We start from the raw sequence: 20,586 nt of genomic DNA, 5'->3' as shown, positions 1-20,586 counted from the left end.
CCCAGCACATCAACTTGGCTATATACAGGGAGTACCAGTACCATGTTATTTTTACTCATTATTGTTATTCGTTAATCCCTGTGTATTTATTCCTTCTGTCACTATTTAAAAAAAAATGTATCTTTAACTCCGCATTGTTGGAAAAGGACCCGTAAGTAAGCATTTCACTGTTAGTCTACACCTGCTGTTAACGAAGCATGTGACACATAAAATTTGATTCGATTTTTTTGTCATGTGCAGTCAAATATTGCCATTGCCATTGCAATATTGTGACACGGTACACATTTTTCTCTTGGAATAGAGATCCCCTCAGTAAGAAAGGGTTCTGGCGTAATGGCTGTGAATGGGCAGGAGGCAGAGGACAGACCATTCTCAGGTCAGGGGTTAGGGAGAGAGAGGGCAGGGTATAGCATGGGTGCCTGCCAGAGAAAGCAATGTTGGAGAGGAGGGCAGCCCCACTTTGCTATAGAGTGGAGGAGAATGAAGAAGGGAGCAGGGGAGGTGGACAGGAGACCGGGAAAAAAAGTGGACGATGTGTTGGCTTGCTTTTCTCTCACCCACATTGAAGGGAAAGAGGAAGGAAACAGGAGAGATGAAGTGGAGTGGAGAACAGGAAAAGAAGAAGGAATAGGTGGGGGAGTGGGCAGTGGTAGGCTGCTGCTCTCTCTCTCCCGTGGTGCCCCTGCTGAAGTGGTGGTTGTAGTGGAGGCTGCTACTGGTAGGCGCCCAGCTGGAAATCTTTGGGGGGCAGTTTGAGGCCCAGGGAGTTGGATCCATGGGGGTCCATCATGTTCTTGTAGCGCTCCCCTCTGTGCTTGGCCAGGAAGGGACCCCAGTCGGGCTGAGGGGAGCACACCAGCTTCAGACGCTGTGGGGGGGGGGGGGGGTCACACAGTTGTGTTAAAATAGAATAGAATAGAATAGAATAGTATCAATCAACTTGAGTTGCGGAAGGTCAAGGGTAGAGTTGGGTACAATAGATGACAGTAGGACTGAGAGATATGAAAATGTCAGGAATGGCAGTCATTGGTAACACTGAAATGTCTTTAACTTTGAATTTCACATCAAACCTTTCTAGTAAATATTGATTGCAAATACAGCATATGTGCTTAATAATAATTTAGCCAAATACTTTAACTATCTTAAGGCTTTGACTAAGGCAATTATGCCAAAACTTACTGTATGTAAGTACAGTTGCATACACACGCACGCATACAAATCTCAAACACTTTGATTAATGTGTGATGTAGGGGACTTCAACAAGCACAGCGTGGGGGACTGCTACTTGTCTGTGTTTTCTGTGCCGAACCGCCGCCAGTTATCAGAGGACCAGGGCGGATATTTCACTTTACTGCCCATAGCGCTCTGGTCAAAAGCACTGCACTATATAGGGAATAGGGTGCTATTTGGGACACACACTGAAGTGTTTGATGCCAGAGATCCATTTTCTAACATGCAGTAAAGTGAAATATCAGCCCTGGTCCTCTAATAACTCTCGGTCATATGTTGTACTAAAGAGCTCATTGCGCTTGTATGTTTGACGTGATAGCACTAAGTTCACAGGGGGAAAACATACAGTGCATTCGCAAAGTATTAAGACCCTTTGACTTTTTCCACATTCTGTTATGTTACAGCCTTATTCTAAAATTGATTAGTTTTCTTTAAGACCCTTTGACTTTTTCCACATTCTGTTATGTTACAGCCTTATTCTAAAATTGATTAGTTTTCTTTCCCTCATACAATACCCCATAATGACAAAGCAAAAACTGTTTTTTATACATTTTTGCACAAACAAATAAAAATAAAACTGAAATGTCACATTTACATAAGTATTCAGACCCTTTACTCAGTACTTTGTTGAAGCGCCTTTGGCAGCGATTACAGCCTCGAATCTTTTTGGGAATGACGCTACAAGCTTGGCACACCTGTATTTGGGGAGTGTCTCCCATTCTTCTCTGCAGATCCTCTCAAGCTCTGTCAGGTTGGATGGGGAGCATCGCTGCACAGCTATTTTCAGCTCTCTCCAAAGATGTTTGATCGGGTACAAACATGTGTGGGTGGTATTGTGTCCCATACATACCTCCCTAAAGCTGCCTGGTGCCAAGTGCATTTTGATGACAAACATGATTGGGATCCAGATGACAGAACACACCACCATCAGCCAGCCCATCACCATGGACCAGGTGGGGTAGGTGTAGTCCTCATAGGTCATCACCTTCCACTGGTACAGACTCAACCCCAGGATACCCTGCAGGGAGAGAGAGGAGAAAAGGGAGAAGAGAGGAGGATTAGGAGAGAGAATATAATCAAGGAGGAGAGGAGGGGAGATGAAGAAGTGAATGAGGCAGAGGAGGAGGACAGAAGAGAGAGAATGGGGGAGACAAGGAAGTGAAGGAGGAGGTGGAAGAAAGAGGATGATCAAAAACCGGAAGAAGAGGATTAACCTCTCTTGGGTAGGGGGCAGTATTTTGACATCCGGATGAAAAGCGTGCCCGTAGTAAACTGCCTGCTACTCAGGCCCAGAAGGTAGGATATGCATATTATTAGTAGATTTGGATAGAAAACACTGAAGTTTCTAAAACTGTTTGAATGATGTCTGTGAGTATAACAGAACTCATATGGCAGGCAAAAACCTGAGAAAAAATTCAACCAGGAAGTGTGGAAATCTGAGGTTTGTAGTTTTTCAAGTGATTCCCTATCCAATATACAGTGTCTGTGGGTCATTTTGCACTTCGTAAGGCTTCCACCAGATGTCAACAGTCTTTAGGACGTTGTTTCATGCTTCTACTGTGAATGGGGAGAGAATAAGAGCATATGGAGTCAGATGACTGAGAAAATGACATGAGCTCAATCGCGCGCACTCCCATGAGAGTTAGGTGTTTTCCTTTTCATTTCTGAAGACAAAGGAATCGTCCGGTTGGAATATTATGGAAGATTTATAATAAAAACATCCTAAAGATTGATTCTATACATCGTTTGACATGTTTCTACGAACTGTAATATAACTTTTTAGACTTTGTCTGATCTTACTGCGCGAGCACAGTGCATTTGGATTACTCGACTGAACGCGCGAAGAAAATGGAGGTATTTGGACATAAAGATGAACTTTATCGAACAAAACAAACATTTATTGTGGGAGTGCATTCCGATGAAGATCATCAAAGGTAAGTGAATATTTATAATGTTATTTGTGACTTCTGTTGACTCCAAAATGGCGGGTATCTGTATGGCTTGTTTTGATGTCTGAGCGCTGTACTCAGATTATTGCAAAGTTTGCTTTCGCCGTAAAGCTTTTTTGAAATCTGACACAGCGGTTGCATTAAGGAGAAGTGTATCTATAATTCTTTGAATAACAGTTGTATATTTTATCAACGTTTATGATGAGTATTTCTGTAAATTGATGTGCTCATTCACCGGAAGTTTTGGGAGGCAAAACATTTCTGAACATTACACGCCAATGTAAAATGGGGTTTTTGGATATAAATATGAACTTTATCGAGCAAAACATACATGTATTGTGTAACATGAAGTCCTATGAGTGCCATCTGATGAAGATCATCAAAGGTTAGTGATTAATTTTAGCTGTATTTCTGGTTTTTGTGACACCTCTCCTTGCTTGGAAAATTACTGTGTGGTTTTTCTTGTTTAGGCGCTGTCCTAACATAATCTAATGTTATGTTTTCGCCGTAAAGCCTTTTTGAAATCGGACACTGTGGTCGGATTAACGAGAAGTGTATCTAGCGTCCCACATACCCCAGAGAGGTTAAGAGATAAAGAAAGGAAGGATCAGGAGGGTAAGATGATGAGGGTAAGGGGCGAAGGAGGGAAAGGGGAGAAGAGGAGAAAGAAGAAGGAAGAGGAGGAGCATTTTTAGGATATTATTAGGGATGTAGCGATTCCATTACCTCTTACAGTCTCAGGTCAGAATTTAACGTTCATCCATGTTTCTCAAATGACAAATTTCAAAGTTGTTGCAAACTTCACATTTCAAAGTGTTTAAGGTTAAGTTTAGCCATTAACTCCAAAATCTTAAGGTTAGGCATTAACTTTGGGATAGGCTTAAAACAAAAATCTCAAAAACAACTGAATTCGAACTTGCAACCTTCGGAATCCGAGGCAGATGCTTCTGCCTATCCGCATCACCCTAGCAAAACCGAAACCTCACTGTTGCCCTTAGTGATCGGTTTCCACGTCATCTCCCAACGTGGACGTCGAATAATGACTTGTGTCACGGCTGGCCTGGCTGAGCGATTCACCAATATGCATCGGCCCCAGTTCAAATGTTTAAGATATGAGTGCATCGGTACACAGGAACCCAAACCGATATCAAAATGTAGAATGCATCGGTCAGAAAATCGATTCAAACATTGGTTCACAAAAATAGCTTGCTCATATTATTTTCAACCTACCTTCTGAAAAAATACCTCTCATATTTTGTGACAACTGTTCTCTCTTTCAGTGTCGAACTAAGCATGTAGACAGTAATTAATCATGCCGAACAACCTCTAGTCAAGTCAAACTGCACACTGTTCAGCATGCTGACCAACGAGAGGTAGGAGGCCTATTTCTGATCTTCAGCATTCAAATGCTTGTGAAATGCCTTGTGCAATATAAGGCTTTATAAATTGAGTGACAACCAATGTAATTTGACAGCGCTTGAAAATTGTGTTTTACCGCAATAAAAGTAGCCTAACTCATCTGGCTAAAGCCTACCTGCTGATCGGGGTTTACATTAGATTTTATTTTGATTGTTCAGGTTCAGCATCAGCAATAGTTTGTTAGTTTTGCTTTAAACAACCAGTTTTTCATTTTTATAACGAGGACAGGAATCGAGGACAGGAATCACTTTTTCGTAAGCAGCACTGCATGGTCGAAGTGGGAGGAGGAGCACGTCCAAATGGTCTGAATAAATTGATTTTGTGACGGGGGTGAAATCCAAAACTATGTCTATGGTACAGTACTGTACATGTAGTCAGCTGATCCATTAGGGAGACTAGTGGGCATCTACCACCACTTTTGATCTGAAATCACCATCACCTTCTTGTCATTTTACCAGATTAAAAAAGTTTTAGCTAATATCTAATCAATATTTATCTTTAAAAATGTGCTATGACATTGCCAATGAATATACTGTGCATTCAAAAAGTGTTCAGACCCCTTGACTTTTTCCACATTTTGTTACATTACAGCCTTATTCTACAATAGATTAAATTCGTTTTTTTCCTCAGCAATCTACACACAATACCCATAATGACAAAACGGAAACAGGTTTTTATACATTTTTCCAAATGTATTAAACATAAAAAACAGATACCTTATTTACATACAGTGGCAAGAAAAAGTTTGTGAACCCTTTGGAAATACCTGGATTTCTGCATAAATTGGTCATACAATTTGATCTGATCTTCATCTAGGTCACAACAATAGACAAATTCAGTCTGCTTAAACTAATAACACACAAATATTTATACGTTTTCATGTCTTTACTGAACACACTGTGTAAATATTCACAGTGCAGGGTGGAAAAAGGATTTATTATTGGATTCAATAACTGGTTGACCCTCCTTTGACAGCAACCAAACGTTTTCTGTAGTTGCAGATCAGATCTGCACAACGGTCAGGAGGAATTTTGGACCATTCCATTTCACAAAACTGTTTCAGTTCAGCAATATTCTTGAATTGTCTGGTGTGAACTGCTCTCTTGAGGTCATGCCACAGCATCTCAATCGGGTTGAGGTCAGGACTCTGACTTGGCCACTCCAGAAGGCGTATTTTCTTCTGTTGAAGCCATTTGGTTGTTGATTTACATCTGTGTTTTGGGTCATTGTCCTGTTGCATCATCCAACTTCTGTTGAGCTTCAATTGGCGGACAGATAGCCTAACATTCTCCTGCAAAATGTCTTGATAAACTTGGGAATTCATTTTTCCATCAATGATAGCGAGCTATCCAGGCCCTGAGGCAGCAAAGTAGCCCCAAACCATGACACCATAGTTTTGATGTTGGTGTGGTGTGCCTTTTTTTCTCCACACATAGTGTTGTGTGTTCCTTCCAAACAACTCAACTGTAGTTTCATTTGTCCACCGAATATTTTGCCAGTAGCGCTGTGGAACATCTAGGTGCACTTTTGCAAACTTCAGACGTGCAGCAATGGTTTTTTTTTGACAGCAGGGGCTTCTTCCGTGGTGTCCTCCCATGAACAACATTCTTGTTTATTGTTTTATGTATCATAGACTTGTCAACAGAGATGTTACCATGTTCCAGAGATTTCTGTAATTCTTTAGCTGACTTTCTTTAGCTCACACTGATTCTTCTTAACCTCATTGAGCATTCTGCACTGTGCTCTTGTAGTAATCTTTGCAGGATGGCCACTCCTAGGGAGAGTAGCAACAGTGCTGAACTTTCTCCATTTATAGACAATTTGTCTTACCGTGGACTGATGAACATCAAAGCTTTTAGAGATACTTTTGTAACCCTTTCCTGCTTTATGCAAGTCAACAATTCTTAATCTTAGGTCTTCTGAGATCCTTTTTGTTCGAGGCATGGTTCACATCAGGCAATGCTTCTTGTGAATAGCAAACTCACATTTTGTGAGTGTTTTTTATAGGGCAAGGCAGCTCTAACCAACATCTCCAATCTCGTCTCATTGATTGGACTCCAGGTTAGCTGACTCCAATTAGCTTTTGGAGAAGTCATTAGCCTAGGGATTCACATACTTTTTCCAACCTACACTGTGAATGTTTAAATGATGTAATCAATATAGACAACAAAAATACAATAATGTGTGTGTTATTTGTTTAAGCACACTATGTCTGTCTTCTTTTGTGACTTAGATGAAGATCAGATGACATTTGATGACCAATTTATACAGAAATACAGGTAATTCCAAAGGGTTCACATACTTTTTCTTGCCACTGTAAGTATTCAGAGCCTTTGCTATGAGACTCGAAATTGAGCTCAGGTGCATCCTGTTTCCATTGACCACCAAAAAATGCAGCATTGAAGGTCCCCAAGAACACAGTGGCCTCCATTCATCTTAAATGGAAGAAGTTTGGAACCACCCAGACTCTTTCTAGAGCTGGCCACCACGCCAAACGGAGCAATAGGGGGAGAAGGGCATTGGTCAGGTAGCTGACCTAGAACCCGATGATCACTCTGACAGAGCTCCAGAGTTCCTCTGTGGAGATGGGAGAACCTTCCAGAAGGACAACCATCTCTCCACCAATAAGGCCTTTATGGTAGAGTGGCCAGACGGAAGCCACTCCTCAGTAAAAGGCACATGACAGCCCACTTGGAGTTTGCCAAAAGGCACCTAAAGGCCTCTCAGACCATGAGAAACAAGATTCTCTGGTCTGATGAAACCAAGATTCATATTATTCCAAGATGGCGTAGCAGTCAGACCTGTGTTTTGTCTTATCCTGTCCCGTGTATATATCGTTTTCTTCGTATATATTTCGTATATATTTTAATCTCACTTTCCACCTACGGCCTGAATATACACTCCTGTAACCCGCCTTACCCAATGTGGTACGGATCTGCTATTTTTATACTTTCGAACTGGAACCCCCATCAAAAGCTAACTAGCTACTAGCTAGTAGTCAGTCAGCCACTGCTAGCGGTCCTTACCGTTAACTCGGACATCAGCCAGCCTCAGCCCGGTCAATTCCTGCCAGTCTGCACAGCGTGATATAAACCCAGAGCATATCGGACTGCTTTTTCTCTATCACATCTCTGGATTCCTACCGCAAGCTCTGAACCTTTACAGCGGATCATCACAGCTAACTAGCTGCTATCCGAGTGGCTACTCCAGGCTAATGTTTCTGTCAAGAAGCAAGCACCAGTTAGCCTGGAGAGAGCCTCGAGCTAGGCCCATCTCCCGGCTAGCCAAAGAGGTCCACCAGCCAATTCTTGGGCTATAATAACTCTTTTGCCAATTGGCCTGGACCCTTTACTACCAACACGGAGCCCCGCCGATCCCTCACGACTGGTCTGTCGCTGTAACCGTCCGAGGTGGTTTGAACAAACTCTTCCGTTGCGACGTTGCCAGAGGCCCATCTGATAGCCCCGGCCCACCAGCTGTCTGAATCGCCGTGTCTCCAGCTAGCATAGTAGCGACTACTGAATTGGCTCCCTGACTCATCTAGTGCTACTCATTGGACCCTATGATCACTCGGCTACACATGCCTCTCCCTAATGTCAATATGTCTTGTCTATTGCTGTTTTGGTTAGTGATTGTCTTATTTTACTGTAGAGCCCCTAGCCCTGCCCAACATGCCTTAGATAGCCCTTTTGTTCCACCCCCACACATGCGGTGACCTCACCTGGCTTAACTGGTGCCTCTAGAGACAAAACGTCTCATCATCACTCAATGCCTTGGTTTACCTCCACTGTACTCACATCCTACCATACCATTGTCTGTACATTATGCCTTGAATCTATTGAATCTATTCTTCCTATTCTCTGTTCTGAATGCACTAGACGACCAGTTCTTATAGCCTATAGCCATACCCGTATCCTACTCCTCCTCTGTTCCTCTGGTGATGTAGAGGTTAACCCAGGCCCAGCAGCCCCCAGCACCACTCTTTTCCCCAGGCGCTCTCATTTGTTGACTTCTGTAACCGTAAAAGCCTTGGTTTCATGCATGTTAACATTAGAAGCCTCCTCCCTAAGTGTTTTTATTCACTGCTTTAGCACACTCCGCCAACCCTGATGTCCTAGCCGTGTCTGATTCATGGCTTAGGAAGGCCACCAAAAATCCTGAAATTTCAATCCCTAACTATACTGCTCAAAAAAATTAAGGGAACACTTAAACAACACATCCTAGATCTTTATGAAAGAAATAATCTTATTAAATACTTTATTCATTACATAGTTGAATGTGCTGACAACAAAATCACACAAAAATAATCAATGGAAATCCAATTTATCAACCCATGGAGGTCTGGATTTGGAGTCACACTCAAAATTAAAGTGGAAAACCACACAACAGGCTGATCCAACTTTGATGTAATGTCCTTAAAACAAGTCAAAATGAGGCTCAGTAGTGGGTGTGGCCTCCACGTGCCTGTATGACCTCCCTACAATGCCTGGGCATGCTCCTGATGAGGTGGCGGATGGTCTCCTGAGGGATCTCCTCCCAGACCTGGACTAAAGCATCCGCCAACTCCTGGACAGTCTGTGGTGCAACATGGCGTTGGTGGATGGAGTGAGACATGATGTCCCAGACGTGCTCAATTGGATTCAGGTCTGGGGAACGGGCGGGCCAGTCCATAGTATCAATGCCTTCCTCTTGCAGGAACTGCTGACACACTCCAGCCACATGAGGTCTAGCATTGTCTTGCATTAGGAGGAACCCAGGGCCAACCGCACCAGCATATGGTGTCACAAGGGGTCTGAGGATCTCATCTCGGTACCTAATGGCAGTCAGGCTACCTCTGGCGAGCACATGGAGGGCTGTGCGGCCCCCCAAAGAAATGCCACCCCACACCATGACTGACCCACCGCCAAACCGGTCATGCTGGAGGATGTTGCAGGCAGCAGAACGTTCTCCACGGCGTCTCCAGACGGTCACGTGCTCAGTGTGAACCTGCTTTCATCTGTGAAGAGCACAGGGTGCCAGTGGCGAATTTGCCAATCTTGGTGTTCTCTGGCAAATGCCAAACGTCCTGCACGGTGTTGGGCTGCAAGCACAAACCCCACCTGTGGACATCGGGCCCTCATACCACCCTCATGGAGTCTGTTTCTGACCGTTTGAGCAGACACATGCACATTTGTGGCCTGCTGGAGATCATTTTGCAGGGCTCTGGCAGTGCTTCTCCTGCTCCTCCTTGCACAAAGTTGGAGGTAGCGGTCCTGCTACTGGGTTGTTGCCCTCCTACGGCCTCCTCCACGTCTCCTGATGTACTGGCCTGTCTCCTGGTAGCGCCTCCATGCTCTGGACACTACGCTGACAGACACAGCAAACCTTCTTGCCACAGCTCGCATTGATGTGCCATCCTGGATGAGCTGCACTACCTGAGCCACTTGTGTGGGTTGTAGACTCCGTCTCATGCTACCACTAGAGTGAAAGCACCGCCAGCATTCAAAAGTGACCAAAACATCAGCCAGGAAGCATAGGAACTGAGAAGTGGTCTGTGGTCCCCACCTGCAGAACCACTCCTTTATTGGGGGTGTCTTGCTAATTACCTATAATTTCCAACTGTTGTCTATTCCATTTGCACAACAGCATGTGACATTTATTGTTAATCAGTGTTGCTTCCTAAGTGGACAGTTTGATTTCACAGAAGTGTGATTGACTTGGAGTTACATTGTGTTGTTTAAGAGTTCCCTTTATTTTTTTTGGAGCAGTGTATAACATCTTCCGACAAGATAGAACTGCCAAAAGGGGTGGAGTTGCAATCTACTGCAGAGATAGCCTGCAGAGTTCTGTCATACTATCCAGGTTTGTGCCCAAACAATTTGAGCTTCTACTTTTAAAAATCCACCTTTCCAGAAACAAGTCTTTCACCGTTGCCACTTGTTATAGATCCCCTTCAGCCCCCAGCTGTGCCCTGGACACCATATGTGAATTGATTGCCCCACATCCGTCTACAGAGTTTGTATTGTTAGGTGACCTAAACTGGGACATGCTTAACACCGTAGCCGTCCTACAATCTAAGCTAGATGCCCTCAATCTCACACAATTTATCAAGGAACCTACCAGGTACAACCCTAAATCCGTAACCATGGGCACCCTCTTAGATATTATCCTGACCAACTTGCCCTCTAAATACACCTCTGCTGTCTTCACCAGGATCTCAGCGATTGCTGCCTCATTGCCTGTGGGCGTAATGGGTCCGCGGTCAAACAACCACCCCTCATCACTGTCAAAGGCTCGCTAAAACACTTCAGTGAGCAGGTCTTTCTAATCAACCCGGCCCAGGTATTCTGGAAGGATATTGACCTCATGCCGTCAGTAGAGGATGCCTGGTTGCTCTTTTAAAAGTACATTCCTCGCCATCTTAAATAAGCATGCCCCATTCAAAAAATGTTGAACTAAGAACAGATATAGCACTTGGTTCATCCCAGACTGCCCTTGACCAGCACAAAAACATCCTGTGGCATTCTGCATTAGCATCGAATAGCCCCCGCGATATGCAACTTTCAGGGAAGTCAGGAACCAATATACTCAGTCAGTTAGGAAAGCTAAGGCTAGCATTTTCAAACAGAAATTTGTATCCTGTAGCACTAATTCCAAAAGGTTATGCGACACTGTAAAGTCCATGGAGAATAAGAGCAGCTCCTCCCAGCTGCCCACTGCACTGAGGCTAGGAAACACTGTCACCACCGATAAATCTACGATAATCGATCATTTCAATAAGTACTTTTCTATGGCTGGCCATGCTTATCACCTGGCTACCCCTACCTCGGCCAACAGCTCAGCACTCCCTGCAGCAACTTGAAATCGGCTTCCTATTTCACAACAAAGCCTCCTTCACTCATGCTGCCAAACATTCCCTCGTAAAACTGACTATCCTACCGATCCTTGACCTCGGTGATGTCATTTACAAAATAGCCTCCAACATCACTCAGCAAACTGAATGTAGTCTACCACAGGACAATGACCCTAAGCACACAGCCAAGACAACGCAGGAGTGGCTTCAGGACAAGTCTCTGAATGTCCTTGAGTGGCCCAGCCAGAGCCTGGACTTGAACCCGATTTAACATATATGACGAGACCAGATAATAGCTGTGCGGCGAGGCTCCCCATCCAACCTGACAGAGCTTGAGAGGATCTGCAGAGAAGAATGGGAGAAACTCCCCAAATACAGGTGTGCTAAGCTTGTAGCGTCATAACCAAGAAGACTCAAGGCTGAAATCGCTGCCAGAAGTGCTTCAACAACATCCTCAGTAAAGGGTCTGAATATTTCTGTTTTATATTTGTCATTATTAGCTATTGTGTGTAGATTGATGAGGGGGAAAAAATGATTTAATCCATTTTAGAATAAGGCTGTAATGTAACATAAGTCAAAGGGTCTGAATACTTTCTGAATGTAGTGTATATTCATTGGATTTGTAATAGGAGCACATTTTTAAGATAAATATTGATTCATCAAATCAAATTGTATTTGTCACATGCGCCGAATACAACAGGTGTAGACCTTACAGTGAAATGCTTACTTACAAGCCCTTAAACAACAATGCAGTTTTAAGAAAATCCCTAACAAATAATTAAGAGCAGCAGTAAATAACAATAGCGGGGCTATATACAGGGGGTACAGATACAGAGTCAATGTTGAGGTAATTATGAACATATAGGTAGAGTTATTAAAGTGGCTATGCAGAGATAATAACAGAGAGTAGCAGCAGCGGCGGGGGGGGGGTGTAAATAGTCTGGGTAGCCATTTGATTACCTGTTCAGGAGTCTTATGGCTTGGGGGTAGAATCTGTTTAGAAGCCTCTTGGACCTAGACTTGGCGCTCTGGTACCGCTTGCCGTGTGGTAGCAGAAAGAACAGTCTATGACTAGGGTGTCTGGAGTCTTTGACAATTTTTAGGGCCTTCCTCTGACACCCCCTGGTATAGAGGTCCTGGTTGGCAGGAAGCTTGGCCCCTGTTATGTACTACCCTCTGTAGTGCCTTGCGGTCGGAGGCCGAGCAGTTGCCATACCAGGCAGTGATGCAACCCGTCAGGATGCTCTCGATGGTGCAGCTGTAAAACTTTTTGAGGATCTGAGGACCCATGCCAAATCTTTTCAGTCTCCTGAGGGGGAATAGGTTTTGTCATGCCCTCTTCACGACTGTCTTGGTGTGCTTGGACCATGTTAGTTTGTTGGTGATGAGGACGCCAAGGAACTTGAAGCTCTCAAACTGATCCATTACAGCCCCGTCGATGAGAATGGGGGCATGCTCGGTCCTCCTTTTCCTGTAGTCCACAATCATATCCTTTGTCTTGATCACGTTGTGGGAGAGGTTGCTGTCCTTGCGCCACACGGTCAGGTCTCTGACCTCTGACCTCCTCCCTATAGGCTGTCTCATCGATGTCGGTGATCAGGCCTACCACTGTTGTGTCATCAGCAAACTTAATGATGGTGTTGGAGTCGTGCCTCGCCATGCGGTCATGAGTGAACAGGGAGTACAGGAGGGGACTAAGCATGCACCCCTGAGGGGCCCCCGTGTTGAGGATCAGCGTGGCGGATGTGTTGTTACCTACCCTTACCACCTGGGGGCGGCCCGTCAGGAAGTCCAGGATCCAGTTGCAGAGGGAGGTGTTTAGTCCCAGGGTCCTTAGCTTATTGATGAGCTTTGAGGGCACTATGGTGTTGAACGCTGAGCTGTAGTCAACGAATAGCATTCTCACATAGGTGTTCCTTTTGTCCAGGTGGGAAATGGTAGTGTGGAGTGCAATAGAGATTGCATCATCTGTGGATCTGTTAGCGTGGTATGCAAATTGAAGTGGGTCTAGGGTTTCTGGGATAATGGTGTTGATGTGAGCCATGACCAGCCTTTCAAAGCACTTCATGGCTACAGACGTGAGTGCTATGGGTCGATAGTCATTTAGGAAGGTTGCCTTAGTGTTCTTGGGCACAGGGACTATGGTGGTCTGCTTAAAACATGTTGGTATTACAGACTCGGAAAATCAATTTATAACATTTTTGACATGCGTTTTTCTGGATTTTTTTGTTGTTATTCTGTCTCTCACTGTTCAAATAAACCGACCATTAAAATTATAGACTGATCATTTCTTTGTCAGTGGGCAAACGTACAAAATCAGCAGGGGATCAAATACTTTTTTCCCTCACTGTACATGATGCAAACAAGCATAAAGCAAGCTCAGCCCTGTGAGTTCTATTGTCCATCAGTTGCTGTCTCTTTGTAGAGGAAACCCCATCGTTTAGTCTAGTCTAAAAATAATTAATATGAACAAGTACAAGGTTCCTGCAGTTTGACAGGGTTTTAATCCTCCCCGGGGCCAGGAGTTTTTCCATGATTTTTTAAAACTATGATCTGATTAGAGAAACTGGACCCATCATAACCCATATAAAATCTTAACAGTGATACATCACTGTCTTACCCTATAGGGTCAGGAGTTTTACCTGATTAGGTCACCAGATAAGGAAAAACTCCGGGCCCCAGTTTTTTTTGGGGCCTCATTCAATCTCTGCTGTGATCCCATCCCAACACTGTGTAAGTAGACCTCATGTTTGGATAAATATCATAGTAGACCAGCAACTAGCACAATCGCATTATTACACATATACTGTACATCGACGATTTAACTGCTTGCTTAAATGTGTTGTGTTGTTGTTTTATGTCTTCCCTGTCAAATCCTGTCCTGCCCTCAGTGGAAGAGTTGAGCTCTTCTCCAACATGCATACATGATCAGCCTGTCCTGTAATGAAGCCTCTGAACACTTCAACCTCTGAAGTCAAGCCTCTGAACATCTCAACTCATGCCTCATACCCGCATTCAATCACTGCTGTGATCCCTTCCCAACACTGTGTAAGTAGCCCTCATTTCCATTCCCCATAATATTTTACTGTAAATGTTTTTATTAAACGTTTTAGGTTAAAATCATTTGTCTTTAACAATTTTTTAAACACGCTTTGTCATCTCCCTTCCTCCTCAACTTTTCAAGTCACCAGCCTCCATTGCATCTGTTATGTCACAGTTATGACAACATTAATGTAGGCTATATGAGTGCTGCATTTCGAATAGCACAAACAACCTGTGTTATAACGGTGAAAAGTGAGGAAAACTATTTCCGTTTCAGTCGGGGAAAACTATTTTGCTTTCTTCCCTTTCTTGGTAAACACTCGCTGCTGCAAATCGATGTTGGCCCCTAAATTTGAAAAGGCTGCAATGAAATTATGTGTGTGTGTTTGTGTGTGTGTGTGGGCATGCATCTGTGTCTCTGTATATGTGAGTGAGTGAGTGAGTGAGTGAGTGAGTGAGTGAGTGAGTGAATATCTAAACCCCATTCTATATAATTCGGACACACACACGTACAGTCAGAATGGTAGGAGTCACAAAGGCCCAGCAGATTCTCCAGAAGCGGTTTGGTTGGAAGCCAATCATCATTTCAATGTCCTCGCAGAACCTCTGCAGGCCTAGGAAGAGGGGAATAAAGACAGGAGGAGTGAAAAGAGGGAGAGTCAGTCAAATCGACTGCTCAGGTGAGGGGAGTAGAGACACTCTGACACACAAATCCTCCATCCAAAATGGCACCCTATTCCCTATCTGTATACGCCTCTGGTCAAAAGTAATGCACTACGTAGGGAATAGGGTACCATTTGGGACGCACACAGAGAGTGAACCAGATTCACCCAGAGCTCCAGACAAGAGAGCTCCACACTGGCCCCCTACAAGGCACATCCATTCCCAGGGAGAACCCAGGACATTTATTATCCTTCAAAACAATGTGGCTTGACAATTGTCACAATTGTTGTCAGTGTATTGACCAACAAATTTAGCAAGAGATGAGTCACAAGTCACACAATAATTTCACTGGAACCACCTCTGCTGACTGCTGTGACGATTTGGAGTACAGTATGTTCCATATACTCACAGGTCTACTTCAGACCTGGTAGCGAAAGAAACGCCTGTTTAGGCAAGCTGCTGGCTAGCGGAGTAGAACACTTGAAAAAGAAAAGGAGAGACACACACTAGGAGCTCAGATGCAATAATTGAATAACCTAATAACCAACGTTTCGACAGACATGCTGTCTTCATCAGGGTATAATGACAAACACTGCAGGTCACTAGTTTATAAAGTGTCAATTTACACACACAGGTGTCTGTAATCATGGCCGGGTGTGGCCTGTTAATTCTCAGATATGAGAAGAACATACAAAAACATGAACGGATAGCATGCAATAATAGATACAATTTGGCTACATAGGCCTACAAACAAAATCACAATAATCACAAAAATGGCTTCAGATCAAAGTCTACGTTGAGACTGAAGGGAGAAAGGGTCTTTAAATTAAAGCCTCTCATTTTAACAATAAATTGTTGAGGTCACCCCCTCTCCTAGGGAGGGTGACATGTTCGATGCCGATATAATGTAGTGACGAAATCGAGTAGTTCGCTTCCAAAAAGTGGGCCGCAACTAGGTAAGTCGTGTTTTTGCACCTAATGGTGCTACGATGCTCCGAGATTCGTACTTTTAATTCGCGCTTTGCTTCACCCACATAATTTTTACCACAGGGACAAGTTATAAAATAAATGACTGCCTTAGAGGAGCATGTGATAACACCTTTGATTGGGATCTGTTTCCCTGTTTGGGGGAGTTTGAAGGATCTACATTTGTAAGTGCCATTGCATTGAGCGCAGCCATTACACTTGTAGTTTCCATCCGGTAGAGGCGCAAATAGATAAATAGATGTTGTACAGGGATATTTTGGGGTGGTAAATCAGTTTACCAATTGAGGAGAGACGCATTGGTCCATTAGAATGGTAACACAGACATCTAGTGGTCAGAATGAGAAGTGCTCAAGACCCCTGTCGGAGAGGGATAAAGTTTCCCCAAACACTGATCTAAGGTCTGTTTGGTGTTTTTAATCATAACAGTTAGGACGAGGATTTAAGGATTAAGCTGAACCTAGATCTGTGCTTAAGGGCAACCTAGGTACCTGGTCTTGAGCCTCTTATAGCCCATTTACACAGACAAAACCTGTCTTTTTTTAAAGTCTTCTTTTATATGTGAAATGGATTGTTGATAAAAACACTGTACATTTTCAACACAAAAAAACCCAGATCAAGACCTACTCATTATCCTGTTTTTTCATAGACCATGTAACCAAAAAACAGGTAACAGGTCTGTGAGAATAGAGATGTGTTCATTTGCAGGTAAATACATGAAAACAGCCACCATGGTTTAACAACCTAAGCACCACACACTAGAAGTCCTGTTTCATACTGTACTTGTGCTTTCTGTGTTTGTTGTTTAGCCAAGACAATGTTGAACGGCTATGAGGCTTTTCTGATTCTGACGTTGATAAAGTGAGATAAGAGTAGGATGAATTTGCCCCCCGAGACAATGATCTGAATGCAGTTTTGCATTCTTTTTCGTAATGTTTCTAATAATATTAATAATTGTATATGCCATTTAGCAGATGCTTTTATCCAAAGCGACTTAGTCATGAGTGCATCTATTTTTCGTATGGGTGGCCCCAGCAGGAATCAAACCCACAGCACTTGGCGTTGCAAGCACCATGCTATACCGACTGAGCCACACAGGACCACAGTTAGGATTTAGGGAGGGTAAGCTATCAGAAGCATATTTAGGTAAATAAAAAACTTTTATTCTACTACTCACCATAGAAGTAGGAGATTCCGATCAGTTCACAGATGGCAATGATTACCAGAGAGTAAGAGGCAGCGTATGTGTCCACCAACTGGAGCATGTACATCCCATTCTGTTAAACACACACGGACGCAAAAATCGTACACACACAGACACACAGACACACACACACACACACACACACACACACACACACACACACACACACACACACACACACACACACACAAAATGTAAACCAGTGATGCATAGCCAGTGTCATCACTGGCTTACATCTGAAATGCCACCCTATTCCCTACGAAATGGCACCCTATTCCCTACATTTTTACCAGGTAAAAAGTAGTGCACTACATAGGGAATAGGGTGCTATTTGGGACGCATCATCAGTAAACTCTTGTTGTGATGTGTGTATTGTCCTATATTTTAATTTTTAATCCCAGCCCCGTCCACGCAGGAGGCCTTTTGGTAGGCCACATTGTAAATAAGAATTTGTTCTTGCCTAGTTAAATGAAGGTTAAATAAATAAAATTCTTTAAAAAGTACAATGTGTGTGTGTGTGTGTGGCTGCACATACAGTGCCTTGTGAAAGTCTACAAACCCCTTGCCGTTTTCACCTTCTACTGCCCTAAAATTAAATCAGATGTTTTTACAGCTTATTTAGCTACACAACCTGCTCCACATTTTCTATAATTCTCACAATTATAGACAATCTTCACAATTAATAAAAATAAAATAAAAACATGTCTTGATTGAGTATGTCTTCACACCCCCTTGGTGGTATCAGCTTTGGCAGCAATAACAACTGTGAATAATTTTGAATAAGATTGCACCAACTCTTAGGGCAACATATATATAAAAATAAAAAAATCTCAGAATTGCTCAAAGTCAATACATTTGGTTGGGAATCATTGATGGACAGCAATATTCAAACGTGTTGCCAAAGGTGCCTCCACCAAGTATTAACTCTGGGGTGTGAAGACATACGCGATCAATACATCTTTGTTTTATGCGTGCGGGTGCCCGCATACGTGCATGCTCGTTTGTGTGCGTGCGAGCATGTATGTGCATGTGTGTGTAATTCCCGCATGTCTGTGTGTGTGTGTGTGTGTGTGTGTGTTTGTTTGTGTGCGTGGTGCTCTGTACCTCTGTGACCATAGGGAATCCCAGGAAGAAGAAACAGGCACAACAGATGAGTGTGAACAGAGGCTTGTTCTTTCTCAGGTACTGGGGGAACTCATCTGACACCGACGTCACTATGGTCTCAATGGTGGCAAACTGTGACAAAGGAGAAGAGCGAGGCAAGAGAGGACAGGAGGGAGAGAGGAAAGAGGGAACAGAGGAGAGATAAGAGAAAAGAGGGGAGACAGCAGCAATAGGGAGGACAGGAGAGGAAAGAAAAAAGGGAGAGGGCAGAGGAGAGATAGGGGAAAAGAGAAATGTGAGAGAGGGCCGATAAGAGAGGAAAGTCAAGGAAGAGAGGCGAGACAACAGTGGAAGTCAATGACAGTGAGGGAGAGAGAGTCATTACAATCACACAACAGATACAGTATCTATGGACAAAGGGAGCCGAGAGAGGAGAAAGATAGCAGAGATTGAGAAATAACAGCTGTTTAAAAGAGACACCAATGAGACAAGAGTGGAGCAGAAGAAAATGACAATAGGGACCAAGAGGCCAGAGGACAAGTGCAGAGAAAAGAAAGGATGAATACACAGATCGAGCAAAGAGAGACAGAGAGTGGAGCCCAGTGGGACTGAGCTATCTGCCACTTCACCGCTTCTCTACATCCTCATGAGCACCCCCCCCCAAAATTCTCATCAATACAGTATCCCCAACCACTTACCGCCAAGCGCTGACACACACGCACGTACACACACACACCATTGACGTCACTAGAGCCAAGAACGATTTTGTATCAGCCCCGAGTCTTTTGCCCTGCTGGGATGGTGTAAAACAAACTAGGCGACACTGCATTACACACCGCAATGAATACTCCAATCATGAGCCCTGGCCTGGCCTGCTCTGCCTTTTTAGTGCTGCTAAAACCAGCAACTATGTGTACAGTGGCACTTTAGGAGGCGGAGTAAAGTGGTTTTCCAAAGTAATTTTTGATTCGTCCAAAGAAATTATATTTCGGCGCGCTTGGGCGACTGTTCATTCTCTGAGGGAGCGCAAATATGAGAAGGGGAACCGGAGGTAAACTTTGATAGCTTGCTACTACTATAGCACATTTTGTTAGCCCAAGACGATGCTATTCAGAGTTATTGACCTCACAGTAAGCCAGATTCGAGTAACTTAAATTTCAACATGTTAACTCAAAAGCTGCACTGACAGATAACGTCAAGCTAACTAACTAATGTTTGGGACTACCCAGTCTAGCTAGCAGTGCTGCTAACATTAGCTACCTAGCACATTTTATGAGCAGGGTTTTGACAGTAATTGATTACAGTACAGTAGCTATCTGGACACTGAATCCAACAGCTGGAGCTCTGTTCACCACCTGACAAGTATCACTAACTAACAATTACTGTCTAAGCAATTACCGTCCAAATATGCCAAATAATGCTAATAAAGCTAGCTAGCTAACATGACGTTAGCTACTTTTGGTAACGACAACGTCAGCTCAATTAGCTACTGTAGCTATCTGTTGAAAAAACAAAGCTGGATAGCTGAGTAACTTTTTTTCTCCAATTTATAGAAGATGGACATACAGAATTTCTTCTTCAGAAACAGGGGGAGAGATGCAGCTCAGCAAACACAGATGGTTGTGGTATTTGCAGGAGTAAGTTAATTTGTTTTGTGTGTGTGTGAAATTACAATACAATTATTTAGCATCAGTTTTAGCAACATAGATGGGTTGGCTGACAACATCATGAAAACAATTCAGATTGTTTAATAGTCACATGTATAGCGGTTGCAGGTGTGATTGCAGAGCACAGTGAAAATCTTAGGCTTCGAGCTCCAACATGCAGGACTAGTGAAATAAAATAATAAAAATGGTAATAAAAACAATAGAAATAGCACTATATACAGTTGAAGTCAGAAGTTTACATACAGCTTAGCCAAATACATTTAAACTCAGTTTATCACAATTCCTGACATTTAATCCTAGTAAAAATGCCATGTTTTAGGTCAGTTAGGATCACCATTTTATTTTAAGAATGCTTTTATTTCTTTCATCACATTCCCAGTGGGGCAGAAGTATACATACACTCAATTAGTATTTGGTAGCATTGCCTTTAAATTGTTTAACTTGGGTCAAATGTTACAGGTAGCCTTCCAAAAGCTTCCCACAATAAGTTGG

The 20,586-nt window shown here is 43.4% G+C and overlaps 1 protein-coding gene across 1 annotated transcript in view; it reads right to left on the bottom strand.

Moving 5' to 3' along the window:
* Positions 1 to 222: 222 nt before the first annotated feature.
* slc6a5 (solute carrier family 6 member 5) overlaps positions 223 to 20,586 on the bottom strand; it is a 46,446-nt gene continuing 26,082 nt past the window's right edge. The window contains exons 12-16 of the mRNA XM_029722200.1: positions 18,428 to 18,559; positions 17,297 to 17,396; positions 14,986 to 15,086; positions 2,081 to 2,248; positions 223 to 868 (exon numbers count right to left, since the gene is read on the bottom strand). Coding sequence (XP_029578060.1) covers positions 713 to 868; positions 2,081 to 2,248; positions 14,986 to 15,086; positions 17,297 to 17,396; positions 18,428 to 18,559 — 657 coding nt within the window. The 3' untranslated portion in view covers positions 223 to 712. The remainder of the gene's footprint in view (positions 869 to 2,080; positions 2,249 to 14,985; positions 15,087 to 17,296; positions 17,397 to 18,427; positions 18,560 to 20,586) is intronic.

Source organism: Salmo trutta, chromosome 29, assembly GCF_901001165.1.
Source record: "Salmo trutta chromosome 29, fSalTru1.1, whole genome shotgun sequence".
In the NCBI taxonomy this organism is placed as follows: domain Eukaryota; kingdom Metazoa; phylum Chordata; class Actinopteri; order Salmoniformes; family Salmonidae; genus Salmo; species Salmo trutta.
The sequence above is the reverse complement of the archived record's forward strand: the minus strand, read 5'-3'. Positions and strand labels throughout refer to the sequence as shown.